Raw genomic sequence first — 25,471 nt, forward strand, 5'->3', positions numbered from 1 at the left:
GGCTCCCCTCCACTGTCCTCAAGAGAGCCAGAACCGTCCCTCCCGTTTGCAGACAGGGCTGGCGCCTCTCCCGTTCACACACGTACACACGCAGCCTCGGTGGTTTCCTCTGTCACTTTTAATGAAGACCTAAGTGAGTGAGCAGCCGCCACAGGCTGTATTCCCAGGCCCCCCACCCACCCTGACCTTTGGCCGAGAAGCTTCTGCTTCAGTGTGGGGTAGGGAAGGAGGGATCCTGGGTCCACAGTGACGGATTATTGCTGACCTCTTCAGTGTGAGGAAAAAGGCCACAAGACCCTGGCGGGGGCCAGTCCTGAGTGCTCCTCTCCCAAGCTGAAGGCAGGGAGGGGGAGTAGCGTCCAGCCCTTTCAGCCCCCAGCTCTGGAGTGGCATGAGCCCATGTCCTTGGAGCTGGCCGGGAGAAGGGGGCGAGGAGCGGAAGCCGTGGTCCCCTGTGTACCAGCCGTGGGAAGGGGAGGGCCTGTCCCCTGCTCAGTCCTGACCGCACAGGCCCTGGTCACAGGTCACTGGTGTCGGCGGGGACAAGTCAGATGCTGCCCAAGGCGCAGTCCTGAGGCACTTAGGTGGGCACCTGGCGAGGCCACGCTTCTCAGTTGGCCTTGACTTTGGTGGTACCTGGAGCTCCGTTCTGCTGAAGCACACGGGGCAGCCGCTTGCCCTTGGTGTAGGAGTGGTACCAGAAATTGGAGAAGAGCACGAAGAAGATGGTGCCGTACACCCAGATGAGGTGAATGATGGTGGGGTACTGGTAGTCACAGCGGGGCAGGAAGTAGTACTGCGAGATGTGCAGCGAAACCAGGACGAACTGGATCTAGAACGAGAAAGGGGTCAGGGGACAGGGGAGGTGGCGGACAAAGACCAAATGTGGAATGTGGAGGCATGGGGTCAAAGGTGAGGCAGGCTTAGTAAAGGCAGGATCCAGACCAGGAAGGCTGGGGGTGGTTACGGGCCAGGCCCCTCACCAGCTGGATGGCTGTCATGTGCTTTTTCCACCACAAGTAGGGCTGAGCGACCGGGCCGAGGGCGGACAAGCCATAGTACAGGTACATGACCACATGCACACAGGAGTTGATCATGGCGTGGAAAGAGCCCATTCCTCCTGTCGGGACAATGAACAGGGTCAGGAGAGTCGAGCTGCTGGTCCTCAGTGCCTGCCCCTCTTCCCGCAGTGGCCTTCACCACTCACCCGGGGCGATTTTTACCCCCCACCACCAGCTCCAGGGAAGCACTGAGTGGTGGAAGACATGTAGGAAGGTCACCTGTCCATCTTTTTTCCGGAGAATGAAGATCACCTGAGAAGAGTAGGGAACTGGGATTGAGAGCCAGGGCCTCTCCTTTCTCCCCCCAGCATCCTCGGATCTCCTATAACCACTCACCGTGTCCATCAGCTCGATGAACTTGGAGAAGAGGAAGAGCCAGGCCACTCGAACCATCTGCAAGAAGTCAGGCAGCCTGAGGACCCCCACACTACTCCACCAACTTCCCTGAACTGGCCCATGAGCCCAGGTCACAGCCAAACTGCTATCCCCAGGGTGTTATAACCTAGCTCCCCCCACTCCGCCCCCACTTACCCTTAGTGCCTCCGGGCTGTTAGAATAGTCCACGGGATCGCAGCGCCAGGTATAGGTAGTCAACCAGCCAGACATCAAGAACTAGGAAGGGGTGTGGATTAGACCACCAGAGATCCACCCTGCCCAATCCCTCCTGCTATCTAGCTGAAGAAATGGATCTGAGCCTCTCTGGAAAGGAAATGCCATGCTCTGACCCCAAGGCCTGCCCCTTCTCCTGCCAGCAGGAATGAAACCTAGACATCCCAGGGGCCCACCTCATAGACAATGTAGAGGGAGAGCGCCACCAGTGAGAAGTTGTAGACAATCATGAAGCCCCGGAGCTGGAAGGGCTTCCGATTGGCCATGATGCGGGGCCCGAGGGAGAGCACGAAGTACACGTAGGTCAGGAGGATGGAGGTCATTAGCAGGGGGGACCCCATCAGAGGGTAGCCCTGGATCCGAGGATCTGTGGATAAGGGTCAAGGAGTCAGGAAGAGTCACAGGGACCAAGCGGCCCCCACCAGGTATACAGGCATGGGGTCGGGTCACAGAGGGTCAAGGGGTTTGCAGGGACTCTCCAGCAGGAGACAGTCCTAGATCCAGGGATCCCGGGGCAGGAGGGAGGACAGCATCTTACCCGCGTACGTCATCATCTCCTGGTACAAGTTCACGACCGCCTCCATCCTGGCTAAGGAATCTGGGGAGGCATGGGGGGCCATGGGTGTCAGGGCTGGCTATGCCCCCATCCCACCCCTGACCCACAGACAGGACACAGACCAGATGAGACAACTCCCGACACCTTGCAGAAAGGACAGAAGAGTGAGGAAGGAACAGCTGGGGACTGGGGGCAGGAGGCACGGCTTCCCCACATCCTGCCTGCTGGGAAGGGCTGTTCCGCCCCCCTCTCCGCACCTCACTCGCCCCCCTCACTCCCTGCTCCGCCACCCAGATTCCTACCACCCGACCTCACCTCCCCTCTCCAACGGTGAACTCTCCAGTTGTGGTCTCCTTCCGGAGACTCTTGCCTCTCCTCTCCAGAATGACCGCCTCTCCCTTCCCAGCCAGTCTCCCACCTCTCTTTTCTCCCCAGGGATCCTCCCCTCCGACCGCTCCAATCCACCTTTGGGAAGCTCTCGGCTCCCGGGAAGACTCCCCCCACCCCTGCCCGTTGCTCCTCTCTTCTGCCCTCCCCAGGCTCTCACCTCCAGCGACTCTCTCCGCTCTCCGCTCCCCGCTCCCCTCCTCTCCGGCACTCCCCTCCTGCCCTTCCTCTCCGGAGCCTGGCTCTTTGAGACTCCTGCCCCGGCGGCTCCACCTGTCTGACTAGATCTGGGAGCGCCCCGCCCTCCACCCGCCCCCGCTGCCCTGCGCATGGGGTGGAGGGCGGGTCCAGGCCACAGGTCAGGGCCCGGAGGAGCAGGACCCACCAGGATTGAGAAAGCCAAGAGTGAAGCATGGGACTCACCACCCACCCACCCCGGATGGCCACATGAGCTAAGGTTCTAGCTTAGTTTTGAGCGAGAAACCTCGCGGGGCTCCAGCCCTAGCCTTGGCCCAGAGAGAACTGCTGAAAACCCACACCCAGCATCTTCTCCTAAACTAGCCATAGATTCTCAGTTGGTCCTGCTTCAGGATGGGTACAATCACCCTTCTCTCCCTGGGAGGGGCAGGGAGGCCAGTGGCATGTGAGGAGGTGGGTGAGTGGGGGAGGTCTCAGGAATCTTCCCCTCCCTTAGGGAGGGTCCTAATGAGCTAGGCCCTCTCCCTCTCAGAACCTGAAGGAATGTCGGGGGAGGCCCAGACCCAGGAGAGCCTGGGATGCCAAGGCTGTCCCAGAGGGGCAAGGCACTCCCCAGCCAGCCAGGGCAGCAGATGGCCTGGGAACTGCCTGCATTCTAGCATGCCAGGTGCCCCCTAGCCGTGCAGGCACTAAGTGAGGAATATACACGTCGCTCACCTCCACCGAGGCCGTCCACGTACCCTTCACACACTCACCTGGGCACACAACCCACGGATGCTCTTGCAGCCTCCACGGGGACCCCAACCGCCCCCACCATGGTCAGGGCCCAAGCCCTCCCTCTCGCACAGCTCTCCCCAGCACCAAGGACAGGCCGACCCAGGGCTGGCACACCTGAGTACACTACACGCAGGGCCCACACACCCCCTGCTGACATTCACCACCCCCCCTGACACACCACCCAAGCAAGCCCCCGTGGACTTTGGCATGCAGAGTTTTTGATACTCAGACCCACTCCTAACTCCATTCCCACTGGCAACACACCCAAACCACTCACATGGCCGCCTTCCCTGGTCCTGCATTACCCACCATGTGCAAACGCTCGCGCTCGCACTCCCGGGCCCACACGCAGCTTTACTCACACGTACGTGAGTCACAGGGAAATGTGGTCACAGACATAAACTCAGACACCCCACTTAGAGATGAATGAACATAAAATCACCCTCCCCACATTCAGACACACCTGCCTTTGGTCATGCACACAGATCTCTTTCACGGACGACAACAGCCATTCATTCATTCACAATCGGACCCCGCTGGCCGCCTGTCCTGTAGTGGGGCCTACCTGGCAGCGGCCTGCGCTCACACACACAGCTCCTCCCTGACCCATGTGAGCCTGCCAGCTGGTTATCTCTCCCGCTCGCTCTCAGCCACCACCTCAAGTTCACCCCCTCCCAAACACTCCTGCACCCTGGAGGTCAGGAGTGGCTCCAGGCTCTGGAAAGGACCTCTCCCCCTGCTTGAGGAGCACTGGGTGTGTCCCTCGCAGGGGAACTCAGGCGGGAGCTTCCTTCCTTTAAGATGGATGGAAGGGAAAAGGAGACAGGCAAAGGAGGGGGGAGGGGAAGGGAGGCGAGAAGAGCTGGGAGCAAGGCAGAGGGAGGGTAAGAGGCATAGAGGGGCAAGACCCGGAGGTGGTGGAAGGCCTAGGTTTAAGCAAATAGGGGCCGGCATCAGAGGGAGGCTGCTGGCCAGGCCCGGCCCCAGAGAGCTGGGACCTCCCACCCACGGTCCCGGGAACAGCCTCGCCCACAGGCTGGGCAGGGCAGGGCAGGGCCAAGCGGGCACGGTGCCCGGGCACGTGAACAGCCCGCCCGTGGAAGGTCCAGACTCACCAGTGGGGGGCCAGGCGGGCAGCAGTGAAGGGCTCGGAGGGAGCAGGGCCAGAGAGAAGTCCCCAGGGCCAGCCTGCCTGCCACTTCCTCATCTGCTGGGCCGACTTTCTGTCACCAGAGGGGGACGGGGCGGGCCGGGCGGGGGGCGCCTGCTGATTGGCCCCGACTCGGCTCGGCCCGAGGGGCGGGCGCAGGGGCGGGCCGCCAGATTCCGGGGCAGGAAGCACGCCCAGCCCGGACTCCCCACCCTTTCCCTAGGCATCGGGCAGCCCGCCTCCATCGGGTCGCCCTGGGCCGGCCCTCGCCCGCCGGAGAGGCACCTGACTTCTTCCTGACACTGTGTCCTCCTGGGACCTCCGGTGACTGCCTGCCAGCGCGACCAACACATCTTCTGTTTGTGGCAGGCCCACCCACCTTGGGACGCTGCGGAAAGTTCCTTTCCTCCAGGGCTCTCTCTCCAGAGGGAGGTGGGAGGGTTGGGCGGTAGGTAGCACGTGTGTGCTCCGGGCTGGTCTGGGGTAGCAGGGAGGTCTCAGCCCCAGGGAGCAGCTGGGCCAGAAAGCCTTCTCGACCAGCCCGTGAACTTGGCTGAGCCCTGGCGTTAGGAATTGCTAAGAGGACTAGTGGCCCGGGGCAGGAACAGTGAATCACTGGTTAAACGGGCCTTGAAGGTATTGAAAGGAGAAAAAGGGAAGTGAGGACAACTGTGGCTGAATGTAGTAGGGCTTGAAGGCCAACCCGGGCAGTTTGGTTTTATTCTGGAAGCAGAGGAGAAACAGTGAGGATTCCTGCGGTGGCTACAATCAGGCCTGTGTGATCAAATATTTATTGAGCACCTACCATGTGCAAGCCTGTGTAAGTGCTAGTGACACATGGGTGAAGGAGGCAGATGCTGGTGTCCGGGCGCGCGGTTTACTGGCTAGCTGTCGCGTCACTCTGGCAGCCAGGGCGATGAGGTTATTGAGGCAGACCAGGTGAGAGCTAACAGCCTGACCTAAGAAGCTTTGGCAACTGATGGGATGGGAGTGGCAGACACTGGAGATGTCCTCAAGCCAGGTGGACTGACTCTCCAAACTTAGCTGTCTACCCAGCTTCCTGCACTGCGCTCCCAGCTCCACACGCTCACCCACTAGACTGAACTGGGGCGAGGACGAAGTTTGAGCGGAATGAGATGTGCAGCCCAGCGGCTCCTGGAGCGGTGCTTTGCGTACAGTGACCCAATGACTGCTTGTCGGACCAGACGGTGTAAATGTGGACGGAAAGGGGATTCAGAAGAGACAGTGGTTTGGGAGAAATATGTTCATAAATGGTGGGATGTAGCCATGTAGGAGTTTCGTCTTAGAGGTAAGCGGTCAGAGCCAAACTAGAGCTATGATCCAGAAAGGAAATGGCAGGAGAATTCAAAAGGCTCAAATTTCTTAGCGTTCTAGCACTAAGGCCTCCCTGACCTGGCCCTCAGCCTCCCACTCTACCTGTTACTCTCCTGTGCTAGGCTTTAACTGTTCCCTAAGGATGTCTACATCTTTCACACACTCCCACCCCTCCAAGCTTAGTCCCCTGGCTCCATACAAGGTACACACAGCCCTCCCAGGTAGTAACCACTCCTCCCCTGCCGGACCCTGCAATCCTACAGCGATGCAATTATCACAACCTCCCCGACTCTTCAGTTCCTCTCAGCCAGAGGCACGTGTTAGTCGTCTCTGTATCTCTTGCACCTGGCCCAGTGGCTGGCTCATTTGATCCTTTTCCTAATGTTTGTGGAGTGAATATGAGAATAAATGAGACTGCGAGAAAGGCAAGAGGGCGAGGGGCCCAGAGTCAGGCGGGGAGAATGCTGAGAATTCAGGCGGCTTTCTACTTCCCGGGCGGTGGCAGTCTCCCTTGAGTCCATAATTATTTGTTGAAAGCCTAATGTGTTCCAGGTATACTTTGGGGTCACCCGACTCCACAGGCCTGAGTTTACATCTTCCAGTGAGTACCTGCGTGACCTTCTGCAAGTTGCCGAACGTCTATAAAACAGGCACGACGGCGCCTCCCTCATCCTCGCGAAGAGAGGAGGAGCTGGCCCACGCACAGCACTCGGCCCTGCTTCATACAGGGTGGGAGGCAACCACGACGTCAAGCACATACCACTGCCGATAACCAGTACGTCAGTCTTGTGTGCGGACTCATGAGCATTGGTTCAACAGATCCTTCCTACGCGCTCAGTGTGCACACACTGCTCTGAGAGCTCTAATGAGAGGTTCTGGAGTCAGTACCCATCTAGGGACAAATGAGACCCGAACAAAGCAGACGACCAGACAGGATGGGCGGTCCCAGAGGTCAAACGTAGTAGAGGCAGGGAACTTCAACTACCCACTTATTCACCTGGGCCCCGGTGGGAAATGAGCACAGCAGGCCCTCAGTTGAGGTTGACTACACGAATGAACACGCACCAAGACTCACTTCGCTCAGTTCCTGTCCTGTTCCTGGGAGAAAGCATCTCTGATGGACATCACCTGGCCCCATGTCCTACCAAATGGCATCTCCACGGCTCTGGATTTCCTGCAAAACACTCGCAGTCTAGAGGAGGAGACAGACGTCAAGGAGACCAATCATAGTTAGCATGTGGTGAGTGTTCCCACAGAGATAAACGCAGAGGCTTATGAAAGCACCGAGGGGAGGCACCCTACTCCAGGGTGGGGGTGAGTTCTTGAAGGCTTCACAGAAAGGACACTAAGCTAAACGTTGAAGGACACTTTCTAGAAAGCAGGGAAATGCATTCCAGGCAGAGGGACGCATGAGTGTAAAGGCACAGAGGCAAGAGATGTGGCAGGTTGGGGGAGCTCTGGGTAGTTCGGAGTGGCTCCAGCTCAGACAGCAGAGGTCAGGGCAGGACACATGAACAGGAGTCAGTTTACATAGAGCCCTGAATGCCACGGTAAGAAGTGTGGATTTTGTTCTGTTTATGTTTTTCAGCCCTGGCTGCACACAATCACCTGGGGAGCTTTTAAAATATCAATGTCTGGCTCTCACCTTCAGATTGATTCTAACGGCTGTTTTTAACGGGAAGAGGCCTGTGCATGTTTACGTGTGCTGTGGAAGGAGACAGTGGGATCCAGCATACACACGGGGGGATTAGCCTTTGGCGAAGGAGAACACCTCACAGACTGACATGTACGGAAAAGAAGGGCAAATTTGTCAGGGGACTGGGAGTGAAGGAGGTCGTCTGGGGCCTGCGGAGAAGCTGGGTTAGAAGGGGCAGGCTGATAAACTGGAGAAACCGAAGGCGTCCAGGAACTCACAGGCTTGATAAGGATGAAGGCCAGGTGTTGGGGAGGGGGGTGCAGGGGAAGAATCCCCAGTCCAAAAGCTAAACTTCCCCCTCCTTCATGGAACCTTCCTAACTGGAAGTGATGTGACTCCCCCCCCAGGGTCCCACCCTGTCTGACTGGTCACTCACTGCTCTCTTGGGGGCCCTTCTCCACCCTCATTCCCCAGAAGATAAACCACAGACATACTTTCTGCGAGGGTTCAGTCTGAAAACCACCAACCATGTGAACGCAAACAACTCCGTTCTCATGATTATCTGAGGACTTACATGTTTCAGCGGAAAAGTTAAAAGGAACTGGGATCAAAGAAGCAGGAATGGGAATGAGGAACGACTGGACAAAGGCATGCCTGTGTGTGTATGAGCAGGCGGGCTAACGGTGGAGCAGCGGAGGGGACAGAGCATGGGAGACGCGGGGAGTCAGCTAAAAACGATAGGAACTGCGGGTCTAGGCTAACGGACACCAGGAGTGGCAGGGAGAAATGGAAGTAGTCTCCCGGGGGCTTCTCCCTTTCCCATCCCATAAAGGACAAAAGACACTTTCTCCATAGTCGCCAGGCAGAGTTGGGGGGAGGGCTGAGTCTGTGAGGACAGGGGAGTGAAGAGAGGGGAGGGGTTGTCAGTTAATCCTTCTGCATATCCTTGGGCCTTCGCCAGCCAGTTAGTGTCCTCCACCTAAGGCTGAGGCCTCCACTGAAGGAACCGGAGCTGGCAGAAGGGAGAGACTGCGTGCAAACATTCATCACATCTGTCCGTGGGTAGCCAATGCCTACACACTGCGGGTAGCATTCAGTGCTCACTGAACAGAACTAAAGAAACTCAGGTAGGGGAAGAGGGCTGTGATAGAACCTGCAGAAAAAGCTGTGGAGAGAGAAAAGGGGAGACTTTTGGTTCGGGGACAAACCAGGGGAGGTGATCAAGATGAAGGAAAGAGAGTTAGCCAGATCTGGAGGATGAGTTGAGAAAGGCCAAAAGGGGAAGAGAGAAGCGCAGCTTATTATTCAATACTTCCTCTGGCAAGAATGTGGCCCTAAGAGCTGCTTTCCATGTGTCCATATGGTTCACTCCTGTAACTGCTATTATCGCCCCTTCATGGACGGAAAGCACTGAATCAGAAAGGGTGATGGATTTTTCTCAAGGTCACATGGCAAGTAAGGCAGAAGCAACACAGGTGTTCCAGGCTGAGGGAAAGTGGGGACAAAGGGATGGAAGGAGGAAAGCACAGCACAGGTGCAGGGGATTGCTACGCCTGATTCTGCTTGGCCAAACCACACGCTGCATGAGAGGCCCTCGTAGGCAAGGAGGTAAAAAAGTTGGTTGGTCCCCAATCATGAAGTGGTTTGAATGAAAGAATGAGGAGTTTTGTTTGTTTGGGGGCATCCCTAAGAATTTTAAAGAAAGGGGTTGGTATGATCCCCCTTGTTCTTCAGAAGGACAAACCTGGGGACAATATGGTATCTCACCAGGAGGAATGGAGAGGAAGGGGAGCCAGCTGGGAGGCCATCTACAACGCACAGGTGTGACGCACAGAAGGCCTGAGAGGATAGAGCAGAGAGAGGACACAGAATTGACAGGAAGGTGGTCATGCTGGATAACTCCGGTGGAGCAGAATGGAGGAAATGAATGCATCTGGGGACATCTGGAATGTGAAGTAAGATAGCACATTCAGCAGGCAATCTTAAACACAGTTCTGTACGTTTAGAAGGATGGACAGGGCTCGAGGAAAAAAAAAAGGTAAGGATTCTCTGAAATCACATAAAGTGGACTGTGAGAGCTCACTTTCCCAGCCCCTTGCTTTCATTTCCTTTAAGGAATTCCTGCCCCCACTCCATTGGCCTGTTAATCATGGTTGTTCTCCCCACTTCCCCCAATTCGAGCTCCTAACAGGCCAGAATCCAAGCAAGAACAATCAAGAGTTCCTGCGCGAGATGAGCCCTACTGCTACAGAATGCAGAAACAGAGACAGAGAGCCTCAAACCTCCGAGCCCCTGAGCCCACCTGTAGCCAGTCACCCTTCAGCCCTCCACCCGAATAACCCAAATACAATCGGGTTCCCCTTTCTTTGTTTTTGGTTAGGCTAGTTTAATGGTAATGTGCTATAATCAAAGCAGTCTAATATACCACAATGCAATAAAAAATGAAATTGCTCAGGAGACAGTAGTGGAAGAGAACAGTAGTTAGCATTTGAGTGCTGACTATACCTCAAGGGCCTTTTATGCCCTTCTAAGAAGTCTGGACTTTAGGGGCGCCTGGGTGGCTCCGTCAGTTAAATGTCTGCCTTCGGCTCAGGTCATGATCCCGGGGTCCTGGGATCAAGTCCCCACATCAGGCTCCTTGCTCCAGCGGGAAGCCTGCTTCTCCCTCTGCCTGCCACTCCCCCCACTTGTTCTCTCTCTCGCTGTCAAATAAACAAACTCTTAAAAAATAAAATAAAAATAAAAAGTTCGGATTTCACCCTGTAGAAAATTATGAGCTACTTACAGGTTTCACTTTAGTTTTAAATATGTTCAGTTGAAGGTACCCTTTTGAGGTCTGGGCTATAATCCCATTTCACAGAGGTGGAAACTGAGGTTCTTGGAAGTGAGGTAACTTGCCTCAGGCCACACAATGGATGTGTCCAGATGAGGTATAATTGAAGAACAGTCGAGTGTACAGGGAAGGAGGAGGTAAAGACGTGATAGGAGTAGGTGACACTGGAAGGATGTTATTCACTAGATGAACAAGGGGCCCGGAAGCAGGAAAAAGAGAGGCAGACAGTCCAAGGAGAGGGCAGAGCCTCTGTCAGCAGTGGAGGTGGGACACAGCGCCTGACTCCCAGGTCCTGGCTCCAGCTGAGAGTACTTCAGGCTTGGTGGCAAGAACCACGGAGCTGCCATGACACAACAAGGCCTATGGGACAGATGGTGAGCGTGAAAAGAGGCAAGCACACGCTCCGATCTGTGATGCCCGGGGAACTACAACAGCAGCCCGTGAAGCCCTGAGCCCAGACCTGGTAATCACAGATGAACGAGGAGGGAACTCATCACGGCTGCACGGAGAGATCTGTGCGTGGTGTAGGGCCCCCTTTAGGGACAGAACTGTAGGCTGACTGTGGAACTGAGCCTTCAACTGGTTTGGACAGAAGATACAGTTTAGGAGGGAGGACAAAGAACATTTCAGGTGACGGAGCTTATCATTTGGCCTCAGAGCAAAATGACACAATTTAAGAGACCAAACTAGGCTTTTATGGAAGAGTATGGGCATCAACTAAGTGGGAGAAAAAAAAATTCACAAAACTAGATTCAAGAATGATGTATCACACCAGGTAAAAAATGCTCTGCCTTCGGTTCTGAAGGGACGCCGTGGGGGATGCAATGTGCGCAAAGGATCTCTCAGAAGGCTGAGCTCCTGAGGTTGAGCGTGACGTCAGCATAGACAAGGTGCAGAGGGAGGAAGAAGTTAGCTCCTCCTAAAGGGACTGATCGATCATTGGTTTAAGCAACAATTACTGCCAGCAGAGTTCTAGACACAACCCTGAGGATAGCGAATATTTATCCAGCTTTTATCGTCAGGCACTACTCTGAGCACTTCACTGCGTATTAACCTATTGAAACATCAGAGCAGCCCTACAATATAGCCACTGATATCATCATCCCCAGGAATAAGGAAACTGAGGCACAGAGGTAAATTAACTTTCCCGAGCCACACGGCTAGTAAGTGGCACAGCTAGGATTTGAACCTAGGCAGTCTGAACCTGCTCTTTTAACCAAAATGCTACATTACTCTCTCTGCCCCAAGTCAACTAACTCACACCACACCACTACTGAGAATAGTAGCAGCTAGCATTCACAGTGTTTATGACGGGCCGATGCTAGAGTATGCCAGACACACACACTTCATGCCAAAGATCACCTCGTTCCCAGGTAGATGAACTGGAATTCAAACCCCAAGTTCAGGGTGCTTGAACCTGGGGGACAATAAAGAGCATAAAAGAGGAGGTAACTGACCTTACTTACTTAGAGTGGCACTGAGTTGTGCCTGCACTGGGTTGTCGGAAAGCTTCACAGAGGAGTGGCTCACGGGCTGAATTTTGAAAGATGATTGGATATTCATCAGACAGAACGATGGACAAAATGTTACTTGCAGAGGGAATGGTGGGACTAAAGGAACGGAGGCTAGAAAGTCTGCTCCTTTCGGGAAACTTCAAGCAGCTTGTATGGCTCAGGAACAGAGTGGGCGGCAGGACAATAAAGAAACTAAGTCAGGAGACGTCAGGGGGCCAGACTGCACAGAATCTTACTTGCCTTTCCAGGAAATCTGAGACATTTTTCCAAATTTTTCAGTGAAGTAAATGTAATGGCAAAAAAGACACAAAGAAATATGCCCCAGGAAATCTGGTGGCTTACTCTGAACCCCTTCAGACTAGGAGGAATTCCTGGAAGTCTATTTTCTCCTAATAATGCATATGAGATAATTTTGTGTCCTCTGTTTAAATTACTTACCCTCAAGAAAATGAGTGTTCCGGGGTGATTGGATCCTGGATTGCCACCAACCTGCCAGGTGTGTGGACTCCAGTTTGAGAAACATGGGGAAGGAACTATCAAAAGGATTTTAATCAAAGGAGCAATGTGATCTCATCAGCAGTTTAGAAAGACCTGGCAGCCACATCAAAGATGGGTCAGAGTGGGAGACAGGGAGTCTGAACATCACTTTTAGGGAAAGAGGGCCAGGGCCTAAAATGCAGGGCAGGATAGATAGATATTAGGGAGCCAGAACAGATAGGATTTGGCACCTGACTGGGTCATGGGGGGCTGGGAGGGAAAGGCTAAGGATGGCTTCCATAGTCTCGGCCTAGGTCACACCCAGGAAATTAGGGAAAGCAAAAAAAAAAAAAAAAAAAACCACAACAGGTTCAGAGGGAAGGATGACTGGACTTGAACATTCAGAATCTGAGGTACCTATGGGTCCTAGGGGCAGAGAGCGGTGAGCTGAAAATAAAAGTGGTGGTTACAGGGACAGCGGGCAGAGGGAAAGAAGGCCAAAAGCTGCAGAAAAGGACCGGTCAGAGGAGAAAGAAATGAAAAGGAACTGGTCAGCACTATGAAACGCCATGGAGATCAAGTAAGAAGAGCACTGAAAAAATTCTGGATTTAGCCAGTAGGTCAACGTATATCCCTTAGTAATTTCTCTGGACAGTAATCAGGAGTTGACCCAGGGTGGGCGTTTGGAAGGATTCAGCCTCCGTCCTGCCTGGTGCTGGGATCAGCTCACACGGCTCCTATGTCCACAGGCACAGAGAATACATTGTCCGTAAGGAGGATTATTCTGTACAAGCAGTTCAAACAAAGAGAGAGGCTGTTCCCAGCTGCCTGGGGGAGGTGAGAATGGGGTGGAAAAGGGACCAGCCTTGCATTAGGGCGTTCCTGCAGAGACCAGCCGCCCCCCTGAGAGCAGGACAGGAGGTGGGCAATCTACACCTCCAGCTCAGTTCCCAAGCCAGAGCCCATTACAGAACCGGAAGGAGCACTTGGCTACGGCCTATCAACAGTGGCTGTTTCACAAGAAAGTAGCAAGCTTAAGTAAAGTTGGCTAGGTAGGGCAGGAGTAGACCTCAGAAGGGGTAGAGAAAGGGGTGACTGGGGTATGAGTAAAAGGGAGGGTCAACAATGACAGAGTTCTAGCCACAGGGCAGGCCTGGAGATGGAGCGGTCCCAGGCAATGGTGGTCATGCTGATGGAGATTAAGTAAACTCCTGCCATCAGCAGGGTGAACTCTGCGCTGTAGAAAGATCTCACGGTTTCACAGTGCTTCTTTCTCCATCCTAGGCATAATCCCAGGAAACAATGGCCTAATCTCATTCTCCAGAGGCCCTGAGAGGAGGAGAAAACACGTCCCCAGACAAAACAGAGCAGTCAGAAACAGAGGAATACCACCAAAGTAGAGTGAGGGAGCCATCTTTTACAAATCCTAAATCTGAGCAAGGAAGCACCTCACGTCCTCCTCTTCAAAGGGAGCGCCATATATATTTGCGCCTGAGGGAATGGAGGGAATGTATGTGTGAGGGGAGGGAGATACTTTCCACTGGGGCATTTGCTGGGTTCTATGGGTCCCAAAGTTGGCGATGCTACATAGGTGTGGGTACTCCAGAGGATGTGGGGGTTGGAAGGGGTCAGAAATGAGAACATGTGTTTCCAGAGTAAAGAATATAGAGATGTGAGTGCCTCCAGAGGAAGGAATGTTTGCATAAGGGCCCAAGATGTAGGTGAGGTCCTGCACATGTTGCTGTTGAGGAGGAGGACATTTCCACCTCAAATATCATGGTGGGAATGAAGGTAGTATTAGTCTGAGAAAACAAAGAAACGGGGTTGGGGCCTCTCAGTGGAGGGAATCTTCTGGTGGAATGAAGGACAGCAGTCACCAAAAGCTGCTTCAGGGGTTTTAGAGACGTACAACTTGAACTTTATCCAATATGGCAGTTCGCTCTGACACTTCCAGCCGGGAGAAATAGGGTAAGGACATAAGGAACACTTGACAGAGCAATAGACAGGTCTGCTGAAGTGGGGGAAAGGTCTGGCATTGCCTCAGAGCTGATAACAGGACTCCCCATGCTGTTGTGTGCTATGACCACTGAACTCTGTGGAGACCATCTCTTGTCTCGATGGAGCAGGAATGGATGTGACATTGGGGACCACTTTTCCAGTCCTTTGCTGCCACAGCCTGGCAGCATTTGGCCCGGCACCAAACAAATGCCCAAGTACTGCTGTGTGACAGGAGAGAACAGAAAGAAGGCAGCTGGAAGGTATGAGTGGGCCCTCCTCATACCACTCAGGATTTTTAGATCAAAGCTAAGCGAGGCTAGAAAATGTTTTATGGAGAACAAATCAGAATTGCCTTGCAGCAACTTTGAAAGTCTCTGACCTACGGTCTCTGATCTCTATATAGCTCTCTCATAAATCACTGTCAGCTAACACTGACATGGTTGCCATCAATTTAAAAAACTTTATTCAGAGAAACCCTTTGGTCTTCCCCTGACTCAGACCCTGCCCCTGCCTGCAAAGGAGCACCAAGAAAGGCTGCGTAAGTGCAGACCAGACTCACACTGCTCTTCGGCTTTATGCAAAGCAGGCAACGGTCCTGGTGGCTGTCCCCACCCACCAGCAATCTGGCTCTTACTTGAGTTTCATTGGACTGGAGGAAAGGCATCCTGGCTGGAATCTAGGAACTAGGCACTATTATGAGGACAGCTAAACCCTGAAGAAAGATGGTGTGAAGTGTAATTCCCCTCTCCCTCTAAAGTAAGAAAAATGAGTCCAGGGAAGAAAGGGCTTCTTCACGTGCTAAGAAAATCCCTTTCTCACACAATCCTACCTAGAAGAGCAACTTTCTGGGAAGCCCCCACCTACTGGACCTTCAACATCTTCTTTCATGTGTATGGGGTAGGGTAAAGGATAGGGAACTTTGTGACTATTTCCCGGGTAAGAGCTGAACCGGCTTCTCAGAGGAGAGGAGGAGGAGAGCAGGCCCACACTTCACCAGAGCTGCAGGTGGACCGTTTGACCCAGCCCAGAAGCTTCGCTGCCCACAGCGCGGAGAGATGGCCAGGATGGAACCGGGGGGTGGGGGGGGGTGGGCCTGAAGAGCCCTCATGCCTCTAAGGACATACAGAGGCTGTGACAGTTTCTGGCCGCACAAAATAAGCACAGGTTTCAAAGAGAACAGAGCTGTCCGTGATCTTGAGTCCAATAGCTCACCACTGACGGGAAGCAGCGTCAGATGCCACTAAGTTCTGGATCCAGGACTGAGGAGGGCAGTGGGGAGAAGTGGCTGTAGAAACTGTCATTTATTGAATACCCGTCATTTCATAGACTGTACTAAGTGTTTTACATTCATTTTCTCATTTTAATTCTCACAACAACCCTATGAGGTAGGTATCATCACCATTTACAAACAAGAAAACAGGCTGAGGAAAATTAGGTCACTTGCCCAAGGTCACTCAGCTAGTCAGTGGTAGAGCTGGGACCTGTCTGGTGCTGAAAGCCCATGTTCTCTTTATTGGACCCACCTAGTTCAGCTTTGGGCAAAACGCGATTTCACTGCCCAGCTCTGCAAGGGGCACCTGGGAGTGGAGGTTGCCGGCCACACTCACCGCTGGTAGGGATGCATTGAAGCTGACTTGATGTTGGTTTTTATTCCACTTGGCATTTTCCCTAAAAGGAACATAAGAAATACGCTTGAGGGGCGCCTGGGTGGCACAGCGGTTAAGCGTCTGCCTTCGGCTCAGGGCATGATCCCAGCGTTATGGGATCGAGCCCCACATCAGGCTCCTCCGCTATGAGCCTGCTTCTTCCTCTCCCACTCCCCCTGCTTGTGTTCCCTCTCTCGCTGGCTGTCTCTCTCTCTCTGTCAAATAAATAAATGAAATCTTTGAAAAAAAAAAAAAAAAGACGCTTGAAGCATGGTAAGACTATTATGATAAATCAGAGAGGTGGTCTCCCAGGTTCCCTTCTGCCACCCCCTCGCTCTATCACCTCAGAACCTCTGTGGCCTCTGACCCTGGGTAGCAAAGATGAGAGGTGTGGATCTTGACCAGCCCTCTCCCTGCAGGTGTCTGGGAGGAAAGAGCTGATGGTAGGAGGGCTCAAAACACACCCCAGCTGTCTCCTGCTCAGCTACTCCTGGAAAAGACAGCTAGACCCCATTTAATGTCACAGGTAAAAAAAATAGGTTTTTTCTTATTGTAACTGTTCCTTTTCCTGGACAGCTTTGAAAAAAAATACCTCTTCTAGCTTCGTCCATCTGAACTCCTCCAAACTGTTCTTGTAACTATTAACAGTAAGCAGGAGAGACAGGATACAAAGAAAAGAGTACACGGAGCTTGCCCGTTTGTCAATTCTCAGCACACCTACTGAACGGTCTTAAGACTGTCGGTCCCTCTAAGAAAAGACCCTAACAGCACACCCAGTGTCCAGAGAAAATGGCACAGAAGGGTAGCTGAGACAGAGCTTTAAGATGGGGTGGGAGGTACAGCTTCTGCTGCTCCAAGTTCTTCCTTTCTCTGGTGCCTGCTACAGAGTTTCAAAGATTTTTACTCCTCAAAAATTGTTTTCTGGGTCTGAGCCAAGAAGAAAGGAGAAAATCTCCAGCTCTGGGATGTTGGAGGCTCAGACAATCCAGCTTATTCCTACTTCCATGCTCAAGGCCTGCTACCATGTCCTTCCCTCCACCTTACCTGTTTGACCGGCTTGAGCCATCTGCACCCCACTGAGCAGCGGCTGCTGCTGGCCTGGAGCTCCCGCCATCTGCACCTGCTGTAATCCTGAGGCTCCTGCAAGGATTGTCCCAGCTCCAGGCTGGCCCGGCTGGCCAGGACCACTGCTGCCTGAAGGTCTCCAGTTAGACAGCCCCTTTCCGAAGGCCACAGCGGCTACTAAGGCATTGGTGTCTGCAGGGTTAAAGGTCTGCTTGTTTGGCCGGAGACCTGAAGGAAAAGGTGAAGTGAGGAGCCTGAAGTATGCCTCTGACCCTGGACTGAAGCTAGCAGCAGGAAGACCAGGATGATCCCCGGGGCTCGGAGCACCAGGGCTCAGCAGCATCCACACTCACCGGGAGCCCAAAGGAAGAGCCCCCGGAGACCCCCCACAGCTATCTTGGAATTCTCCCCTCTCATTTTGCCCATTTCCTCCACCTGCTCCAGGGCTAGCCCTAAGCACACACGGCGAACAGAATGGACGTGTCCCTCTCCTAAGCAGTTCGGTCTTCCGTCCTCACTTCACCACCACCAAAACGACCACTCCCATCCCAGCGATCTTCTCCCTCTTTCCCTTCTCCGTGTCGCCGCCAATCCCTCCGCACCTCCACTCTCCGATTCCCGTTCCTCTTTGCTGATTTTCTCCAGAAGGTTTGAACACATTTTATTCAAGCTCTGGATCTGCTTCTGTAACACACACACATTTGTGCAGAGATCAGGGCAAACAAGAAATGAGTGTGGTCAAGTTTCTTCCTTGGGCTCTTCCAGGGGCAACTTATGTGTAACCAACTGTGTGTGCCCACCAGACACAAATGGCAACGTCTAGCTTCTCGTGATGGGACCCCAGAGGTTGGGGGGGTACAGGTGGGCAGCGACGCGGTCCAACCTGAGCTGCGTCAGCACCGATGCGGGCCGCATCCGTTGTGAGCTGCTTCTCCTGCTCTTCAACCTCGGGGTCCGGCTTGGTTCTCAGATGGTCAGGGACCACCTCATGGCTGAAAACAGGCACTCGTCCTTCAGTCTGCCGCTGTAACACACAGATTGGATAGATCCTCCTACGCGATTCAAGCAGATTCAGTCTGGCCTGATATACACAGTTCCTTCCAGAGGCAAATGGTACATTTTCCGGGAAAACACCACCTGACACAGAGTCTAGCTTCCTAGGACACTCTTGCCCTTACTCCCTGCTTCATTTCTGTCTCCTCACACTTCTGTTTCTACCAGACCTAGAGGCAAGTTTCTCTTTGCTACATTTTAATAAAATGCCAAAGTAGACAAACTCACAAAAGAACATACTTTTTGCTAAAAATAGGTATTGGAGGAGAAAGGTCCTTGCCTTAGTGACACAGGCCTCGGGTTTATTTGGCACTACTTGGGAAAGGCTCCCCAACTCCAGAAGGAAAAAAAGCAAAGCCTCCAAAATGCAGCCCTTGCTTTCTTATTGCCACACACTACACATTCAGAACTTCTAAAATAACCAAGCAACATCTGTGCTCTAAGTCCTCATCTAAGACTTTAATTTCCCATGTTGTACCCTTCTCCTCCTCTTACCATGAGATCTTCATCGCGGTCTGGGGACAGCACGAGAGGGATGATGACCTGGTTACGGAACAGTGGTGTCTTTTCATGCTTCAAGACCTTGTTCAAAGTGTTCAGCTGTCCAGAGAGCAAGGCAAAGCTGTCCAGGACAGAGGGCCTGGTGGTGATAAGAAGGTATCAGAATGTTCTCAGTAAAGTAGCCTTGGAGGGGTCCTTCAGACTAGGAACACCCAGGCTCACCCCAAAAAGACTCATAGCACTACAGCTGGACTGGGCAGGAACCAGACTGGCTTGGGATTGTGGAGTTAGGATTATGGGGTTAGGAAAGAGAGACACACTTTCAGTTTCTGACACAGGTGGAGAAATAAGGCAGTTCATTCTTTGAATGGGGTGAGGACCAGTGGCGAAATAAGAACCACAGCTGTACCTATCACTAAACATTCAGAAACTGTGTAAAAGCTTCCTCTCAGGCCTGAAAATAGGATCCACACTTCCAGAGTAGGGTGGACCTAAAAGACTCAGCAATATCTGTAGTAAGAGATCCAGGATGAACACTGGATTCTACTGTAGTGGGAGGACCCACTGAGGGAGTACCTCCTCCCAGAGAAGTCAAAGGGTGAGAATCAAAAGCTAGAAAGAACTTGGGTTGGGAAACTGGGCATTCCTCTACTTCCTCGCCACAGTGGCACCAGGACAAACTTCACTGGTTAAATGCTGGGAAACCCAGCTCTTTCCAATCAAAAGATGTTTGCCAAGTGATAAGTTGTGACATCACTGGCGATGTCCTATCTACCAGGAGGTCTGCCCCTCCTCCCCCCACACCCATGGAGCCCTCCTCAGCTTGCCCTGGCAACCCTTACCAGGTCAGCCGGTCATACTCGTTCTCCAACTTATAAATGAAACTCCCCAGTGAGTTCTTCAGATCAGCCACTTGACTCAGCAGTGCATCTAATGATGCCTCAAGCTGCTTCTCCTCCCTCTGCACCAATAGGAACAGGTTGGTTACCGAGATAGCCGTGAGTATGACACATACAGAGGAAGGCTGAAAAGCCAGGATGACAGTATGCAAAACTAGTCAAATAACACAGGACCTCCCTGGCGCAGGACAGCCAGGTTGTTTTCTATCTTTGGTATTTGGGTTACAGACAGTATCAACCCTTAGACCTTTCAATCCATTTGCCTGACCTCGATTCCTCCTTTCCCTCATCATCTCCTAATTCATGTCTGGCTTTTCTCTGCATTGGAAACACTCCATACTCTCTCTTTGAGACATTTTCACCAGACCTGATGCCTGGGCTTTATTACCTTTTGTGCACCTCTGCAGCATATGTATTTCAGCTTCTCCTGTACTACAATCTGCCTTGTGAGCCTGGCAGTTCCTGCCAATAACATAATCTCTGGGAAACCTACCCACACATGAAGGTTTCCCTGAGTACCAGGCTTGTACCATCACTGCCCCCCAACCTCCCCCCCGTTGTCTTTACCCTCAGCATTTGATGTTTTCAAACTTCTTTTTGCTGAATTAATCAGCACTCATTTTATCTCTGTGCCAATATTCCTGTGTCCCTTTCACAAGCTTAGTCAACTTATAAACATTACTGACAGCCAACCAGGAGCAAGAAAGTAAGTGGCAAGTGAAAAACAAAAAAAATGCGCATGCTCCTAGGCACCAGAGAAACAATTTTAAATGTTGACGTGTCTGCACACATTTTCCCTCCCATCTGTGGTCTCCAGTTTTACTTCATTTCTTCATCCTTAACAACTAACAGCTCAGGCCGCGAAGAATGATGCAAAATCGTCTTACAAACTCACCAATCTATATGACGTGAGCCTTGATCCTAGGTTCCACCCACAGCCGCAGATTATACTTAGCTCAGCTTTCAGCCACCCTCTCCCCCCTCCCCCCGCAATTCCTTCACCCCTCAGGCTTCTCTCCAATTCCAGATCCCTTGTTAGGTCTGCATCCAACAGCGTCAATCCAACAGCCTAGGCCGGGGCCTGAGCCAACCCGCCACTTTCTTGAGCCGTCTTCCTTGGGCTGCATTTCAACCTTCCCAGATTACAGTAGCCTGATGCCTTCGTGCATCCCCGTAAATCCGCGGGGCCTCCTCGCTTGCGACTCGGCCAAAGGCTCCTGCCAAATGGGCCCCACCCCCCCTCCAGTCTGCTGTGCCTCCCCATCCTGCGGGCCCTTACCGGTCAACTACGGGCTCTGCCCTCTCCTCTCAGCCCCAATTCCTCACTCTACTCGACCAGCCCACTCTCAGTCCTGTTACCTGAACCTAGCTAGCTAGCGGTCAACAGCCCCAACCCCCGCTCTCACCTGCATTGCGGCGGCAGCGCCGGCGGCAGCCGCGGCGGCAAAGACTTCCCCTTCCGGTTGCCAAATCTGCGAGCTGCTCTGAGAGGGCTTCGTCCGCCAATCAGAAAACTCAGAACTCGGCCCTCCCACTCACTTCCGGTTCCTTCGGGGCTCCAGTAGTCGGGTCAGGGGTCACGAGCTGAGCATCTTCTCTGGCCCGGGCCGGCGCGGGAGGGATGTGTGATGGCCTCGGAGCGCCCGGAGCCGGAGGTGAGGGGCGGGCGGGCGCAACGCTGGGCGCTGGGCCTCGAGCCCTGAGGCGGAGGGTCCGGCGGCCCGGCGCGTTGGCGGCGGCGGCCTCCTCCTGGTCTGGGGGCGGCCGGGCTGAGTGGCCTGGGTAGGGATCGGCCCAGCCCCGAGGGCCCGACAAGTGAACCTCCTCCCCGCTGCCCGCAGTTTCCTCAGGGGGGGCTGGAGCAGAAACCCGTCACTTTGTTTTGTTTATTGAGATTTCAGATACGTCGCCGACCCTGGGGCTCTCGGATTCTTGGTCTTAATAATGATACTAACAAAACCTGTGGTGTGATTTCTGCTGCAATTTCCGTGGGCAGCTCGGCAATAGACCTACTTAGCTGGCTTATGCATTTCTCCAAACATGGGAATGCCGTAAACAGCATGAATTAATTTAGTTGTAGCGCTCGTGCACGTAGGGAGCAGCTTTGGTTTCGTGAAAAAACATTTGACTCGGAGTGAAACCTCCCCCCAACATTGGCTCTGCTGTTTAGCTATCCGTGCAACTTTGGGCAAGTCTTGACTGTCGGGATCCTGTTTCTTTCTTCATAAAATACCTGTCTTATGGTGTGTTGTGAGAACTTTACGTATTAAACCAGAAAATGTGTATGAGGCATCCGTTAGCGTTAATGCAAGGAACTTATACCTACATGATGTTATTCAAACTTGTGCAAGGAAGGGAAGGTGGCAATACCCGTTCTCATTTACAGTTAAGGAAACTGAAAACTGAAGGAGGTTAAGCACCTTACCCAAGTGCTACTCAGTCACGGGAGTAGCAGAGTTTTGAAGTTAGAAGATCTGAGCATAAAATCTATCAGATTTGGAAAGAACATCACTAGAAGAGGTGCCCAGTGTTCTAAGAGAGTATATGAGTAGGTGGGAAGGGTGAAGGGTGTGTATAATGACATAAATAGTAGTCATTACTTATTGAATGCTTACTGCATGCTGGGCACCATTCTCAGCACTTTACCAATATCAATTAGTGCTCTCATCCATAGACGTATTTATCATCTCCATCTTTCAGTTGGGAAAATTGAGGCACAGAGCTCACCAGAGTAACATGGTTACACAACTAGTAAGTAGTAGAGGCAGGACTCCCAAACAGGTGGCTTGGCTCCAGATCTTACGTTTTTAACCATCGTGATTTTTAGTATAATAACGTAGTCACAGGATGGCAAATCTCCAGTTTGTTGGGATTTGATGTGATGAGACCCAAGATTAAGTAGGAAACCTTGTGCTGCTTAAAAGAATCAGATGGGGCGCCTGGGTGGCTCAGTCAGTTGAGCTCTTGGTTTCAGCCCAGGTCATGATCTCGGGGTCGTGAGACTGAGTCCCACATTGGGAGGGAGTCTGCTTGAGATTCTCTCTCCCTCTCCCTCTTCCCTTTCCCCTCTCAAATAAATAAATAAATCTTTAGAAAAATAAAAGAATCAGACATGTTCCACAGGGATGGTGGAATAGCCCATGCATCTGAAATACCAATATTGACATCGGAAACCGGGGATGTACTGTATGGTGACTAACATAACATAATAAAAAATCATTAAAAAAAATAAATAAATAAACCAGAGAATCTGAAACCTCAAAAAAAAAAAAAAAGGAACAAAAAAAAAAAAAAAAGAAATACCAATATTGAGAAAGACTGAAAGAATTTGAGCATCTCCTTAAGGATTAAGATGAGAGGAAATGGGGGGACGTTGTAGGGAAATACAACATACCTTTTAGTCAGGTAATCTAAAACATCGTTGTGGGCTCAGTTGGTTAAGCATCTGACTCTTGATTTCGGCTCAGGTCATGATGTCAGGGTCATGAGAACAGCCCCAGGTCAGGCTCCACATTCAGCGGGGAGTCTGCTTAAGATGCTTTCTCTCCCTCTCTCTGCCCCCTCAAAAATAAATAAATCTTCAATAAATCCCCCTCAATAAATAAATAAATAAATAAATAAATCTTAAAAAAAAAAGGGTAGAAATCTAATGCAAGCCATATATGTAAATTTTCTAGCAGCCACATTTAAAATGGTAAAAAGAAACAAATGAAATCAATTTTAGTAATGTATTTTATTTAACTCTACATTTCCAAAATATTACCATTTCAACATGTGATAAATATTTAAAATTATGAGATATTTATCATTCTTTTTTGTACCAAATTTTTAAAATCCAGCATGTATTTTACACTTAACAGCACATCTCATTCTGCACTATCGGACTAGCATCATTTCAGGTTCTCAGTAGCCCCGTTTGGTAGTGGCTGCCGTATTGATCAGTGCGGATCTGTAGTAGCTTAGAGTCAAGACGCATACTTGTGGGAGTCTCATTCAGCCAAAAGTTAAGCATGTGTTAAGTTCTTGATTTGCATTTCTGAAAATTTTATCTCACAGAGTAAGGGGAGTGAAGAGTTCTGCCACTGGGCAGAAAAGTGACTGACTTTTAGAGGTTGTTACAATCTCAAGAGAAAAAAATTGGGCAGAGTCAGATTTAAGAAATCATTCATTCATCAGATATTTAAAATATTTTATGAGTGCTACTGTGGACTCAGAATTGTGCTAAGTATCAGGGTGGATGCCAAGCAGTGTAAGACAGACATGTCTCCTATTTTAATGGAGTAAACAAACATTGAATTATAATGAGGGCTGCAAAGGAAAACTACAGAGTGAATGAGTGCTTAAAAGGGGTTCTTACCTGACTGTTAAGAAGTGTGAGGGGAGGAGTGGTTTGGGATGCCGTCTCAGAGAAATGACATTTCAGCCTGAAGACTGAGTAGAAGTTGGCCATGAGCAGAGGCAATAGTGAAAATCCTGGGGTGAGAAGGAGCTTAGAGTCTTCAGAGAACAGAAGAAGCAGCTGCTAATGTGGGTGCAGTGTGACAGTGAGAACAGCTAACACTTCCAGAGTGCTTACTGAGTATCACCTAATCCTTGTAAAATGTCTATGAAATAGGTATTATTAGTTTCTTGATGTAACAGATGAGGAAACTAAGGCACAGAGAGGTTAAGTAACTTCACCAAGGCCTTATACTAATAAGCAGCAGCAGAACCAGTGTTTAAAAGATCCTAGATGCTCTAACTCAGTGGGAGATTGGGGAGAGATGAGAAGAGTGAGATTGAGCCCATGCTGGAGGTTCAGGACTTCGGCATGCACACAGTAGTAAGGAGCCTTCAGACAGTTCAAGGGGGGAGAAGTGTCTACATTGTTTCATGGGATTCTGTTAACAGAAAATAGCACGAGGGTTGGAAAAGGCTTCAAAGATTATTTATACCTTAACCACAAAGGTGGACAGGTGCAAAGAACAAACAAAAGCCAACAAATGGAGATGGGCGATGTTTCCTTCATCCTAGTGTACATGGTATGCAGCACGGTGCCTAATAATGTATTATTCATCTTGTTATACGTGGTATGTAGGCCTCAATAAGGTTCCAGAGAATGCTAGGCTTCTTCCACCATTGTTCGGATTCTCATGTTTAATTGCAACAACATCCTTATGAAGTAGATATTCTCACCTACATGTTATCAATGAAGAAACTGAGGCCTGGAAAAATTAAGTAACTTGTCCAAGCTCACATAGATAGCAAGTAGTAGAACCAGATTTGAATCCAGGTCTCTGACTCCAGAACCCTGCTTTCTCTTTGCCAGACTACTCCAAGAGTAATGCACTTCAGAGTCAGGGGGATTAAATATCAGGGAACGGAAGTTCCATGTGAGTGTGGATGCTGGGAGAACACAACTATTTCAGAGATTGTCAGACATTAAAATGGAAGAATCCCTTGGGGAGCCTGTTAATTTAGGTTCCCAAGTCCTATCAACTCAAATTCAGTTGGTCTGGGTGTTGCCCAGGAACCTGCGTTTTAATAAGCACCTCAGGCCATTCTGATGTACCTGGTCCTCGGATCACACTTCGAAAACTACTGTTCTAGCTGCTTAAATTAATTCTTAGGTTTTCTGGTTCTGATCATTTACATTTTGAATGTGAGGAACTCTTTGATATGATGGTTTGAACACATACCTGTTGACTCTGAAGGATCGTGGATGAAGGAGAATGTTGTGTGAAAGCTCACGTTGAACAAACATCCCTGGTTTCAAGAGGTAGATTCTGTAAGAACT

At 51.4% G+C, this 25,471-nt stretch overlaps 3 protein-coding genes and 1 long non-coding RNA gene across 10 annotated transcripts in view; 2 read left to right on the forward strand and 2 right to left on the reverse strand.

The window, feature by feature from the left end:
- Positions 1–100: 100 nt before the first annotated feature.
- On the reverse strand, positions 101–7,266 carry ELOVL1 (ELOVL fatty acid elongase 1). Of its 5 annotated transcripts, none has more exons than XM_045799778.2 (8): positions 7,149–7,266; positions 2,209–2,268; positions 1,847–2,037; positions 1,593–1,673; positions 1,398–1,454; positions 1,208–1,313; positions 984–1,120; positions 101–832 (listed from the first exon to the last, which is right to left on the reverse strand). In XM_045799778.2, the coding sequence occupies exons 1-8, from the start codon at positions 7,183–7,185 to the stop codon at positions 611–613; spliced, it is 891 nt and encodes a 296-aa protein (XP_045655734.1). In that variant the 5' UTR covers positions 7,186–7,266; the 3' UTR covers positions 101–610. The 5 variants fall into 5 exon arrangements, with proteins under 5 accessions (XP_045655734.1, XP_045655735.1, XP_087721918.1 ...); XM_045799779.2 differs by lacking the exon at positions 7,149–7,266 and adding an exon at positions 4,704–4,853; XM_087865792.1 differs by lacking the exon at positions 7,149–7,266 and adding an exon at positions 4,711–4,835 and having other exon boundaries at positions 2,209–2,274.
- LOC148109125 (uncharacterized) lies at positions 7,185–10,463 on the forward strand. Its single transcript, XR_015726233.1, has 3 exons — positions 7,185–7,313; positions 7,662–7,859; positions 9,480–10,463. It is a non-coding gene; the product is annotated as an uncharacterized LOC148109125 (long non-coding RNA).
- A 2,410-nt stretch (positions 10,464–12,873) lies between these two features.
- On the reverse strand, positions 12,874–21,183 carry MED8 (mediator complex subunit 8). Its single transcript, XM_087865793.1, has 7 exons — positions 21,102–21,183; positions 19,639–19,757; positions 18,791–18,935; positions 18,126–18,266; positions 17,845–17,926; positions 17,222–17,470; positions 12,874–16,199 (listed from the first exon to the last, which is right to left on the reverse strand). The coding sequence occupies exons 1-7, from the start codon at positions 21,105–21,107 to the stop codon at positions 16,135–16,137; spliced, it is 807 nt and encodes a 268-aa protein (XP_087721919.1). The 5' UTR covers positions 21,108–21,183; the 3' UTR covers positions 12,874–16,134.
- Positions 21,184–21,248: 65 nt separating this feature from the next.
- SZT2 (SZT2 subunit of KICSTOR complex) overlaps positions 21,249–25,471 on the forward strand; it is a 50,133-nt gene continuing 45,910 nt past the window's right edge. For all 3 annotated transcript variants that reach the window (XM_045799770.2, XM_045799771.2, XM_045799772.2), the window contains exon 1: positions 21,249–21,350. In XM_045799770.2, coding sequence (XP_045655726.2) covers positions 21,324–21,350 — 27 coding nt within the window. In that variant the 5' untranslated portion in view covers positions 21,249–21,323. The remainder of the gene's footprint in view (positions 21,351–25,471) is intronic.

This window comes from Ursus americanus, chromosome 12 (genome assembly GCF_024610735.1).
Source record: "Ursus americanus isolate L20-20 chromosome 12, mUrsAme1.1.p, whole genome shotgun sequence".
NCBI lineage: Eukaryota > Metazoa > Chordata > Mammalia > Carnivora > Ursidae > Ursus > Ursus americanus.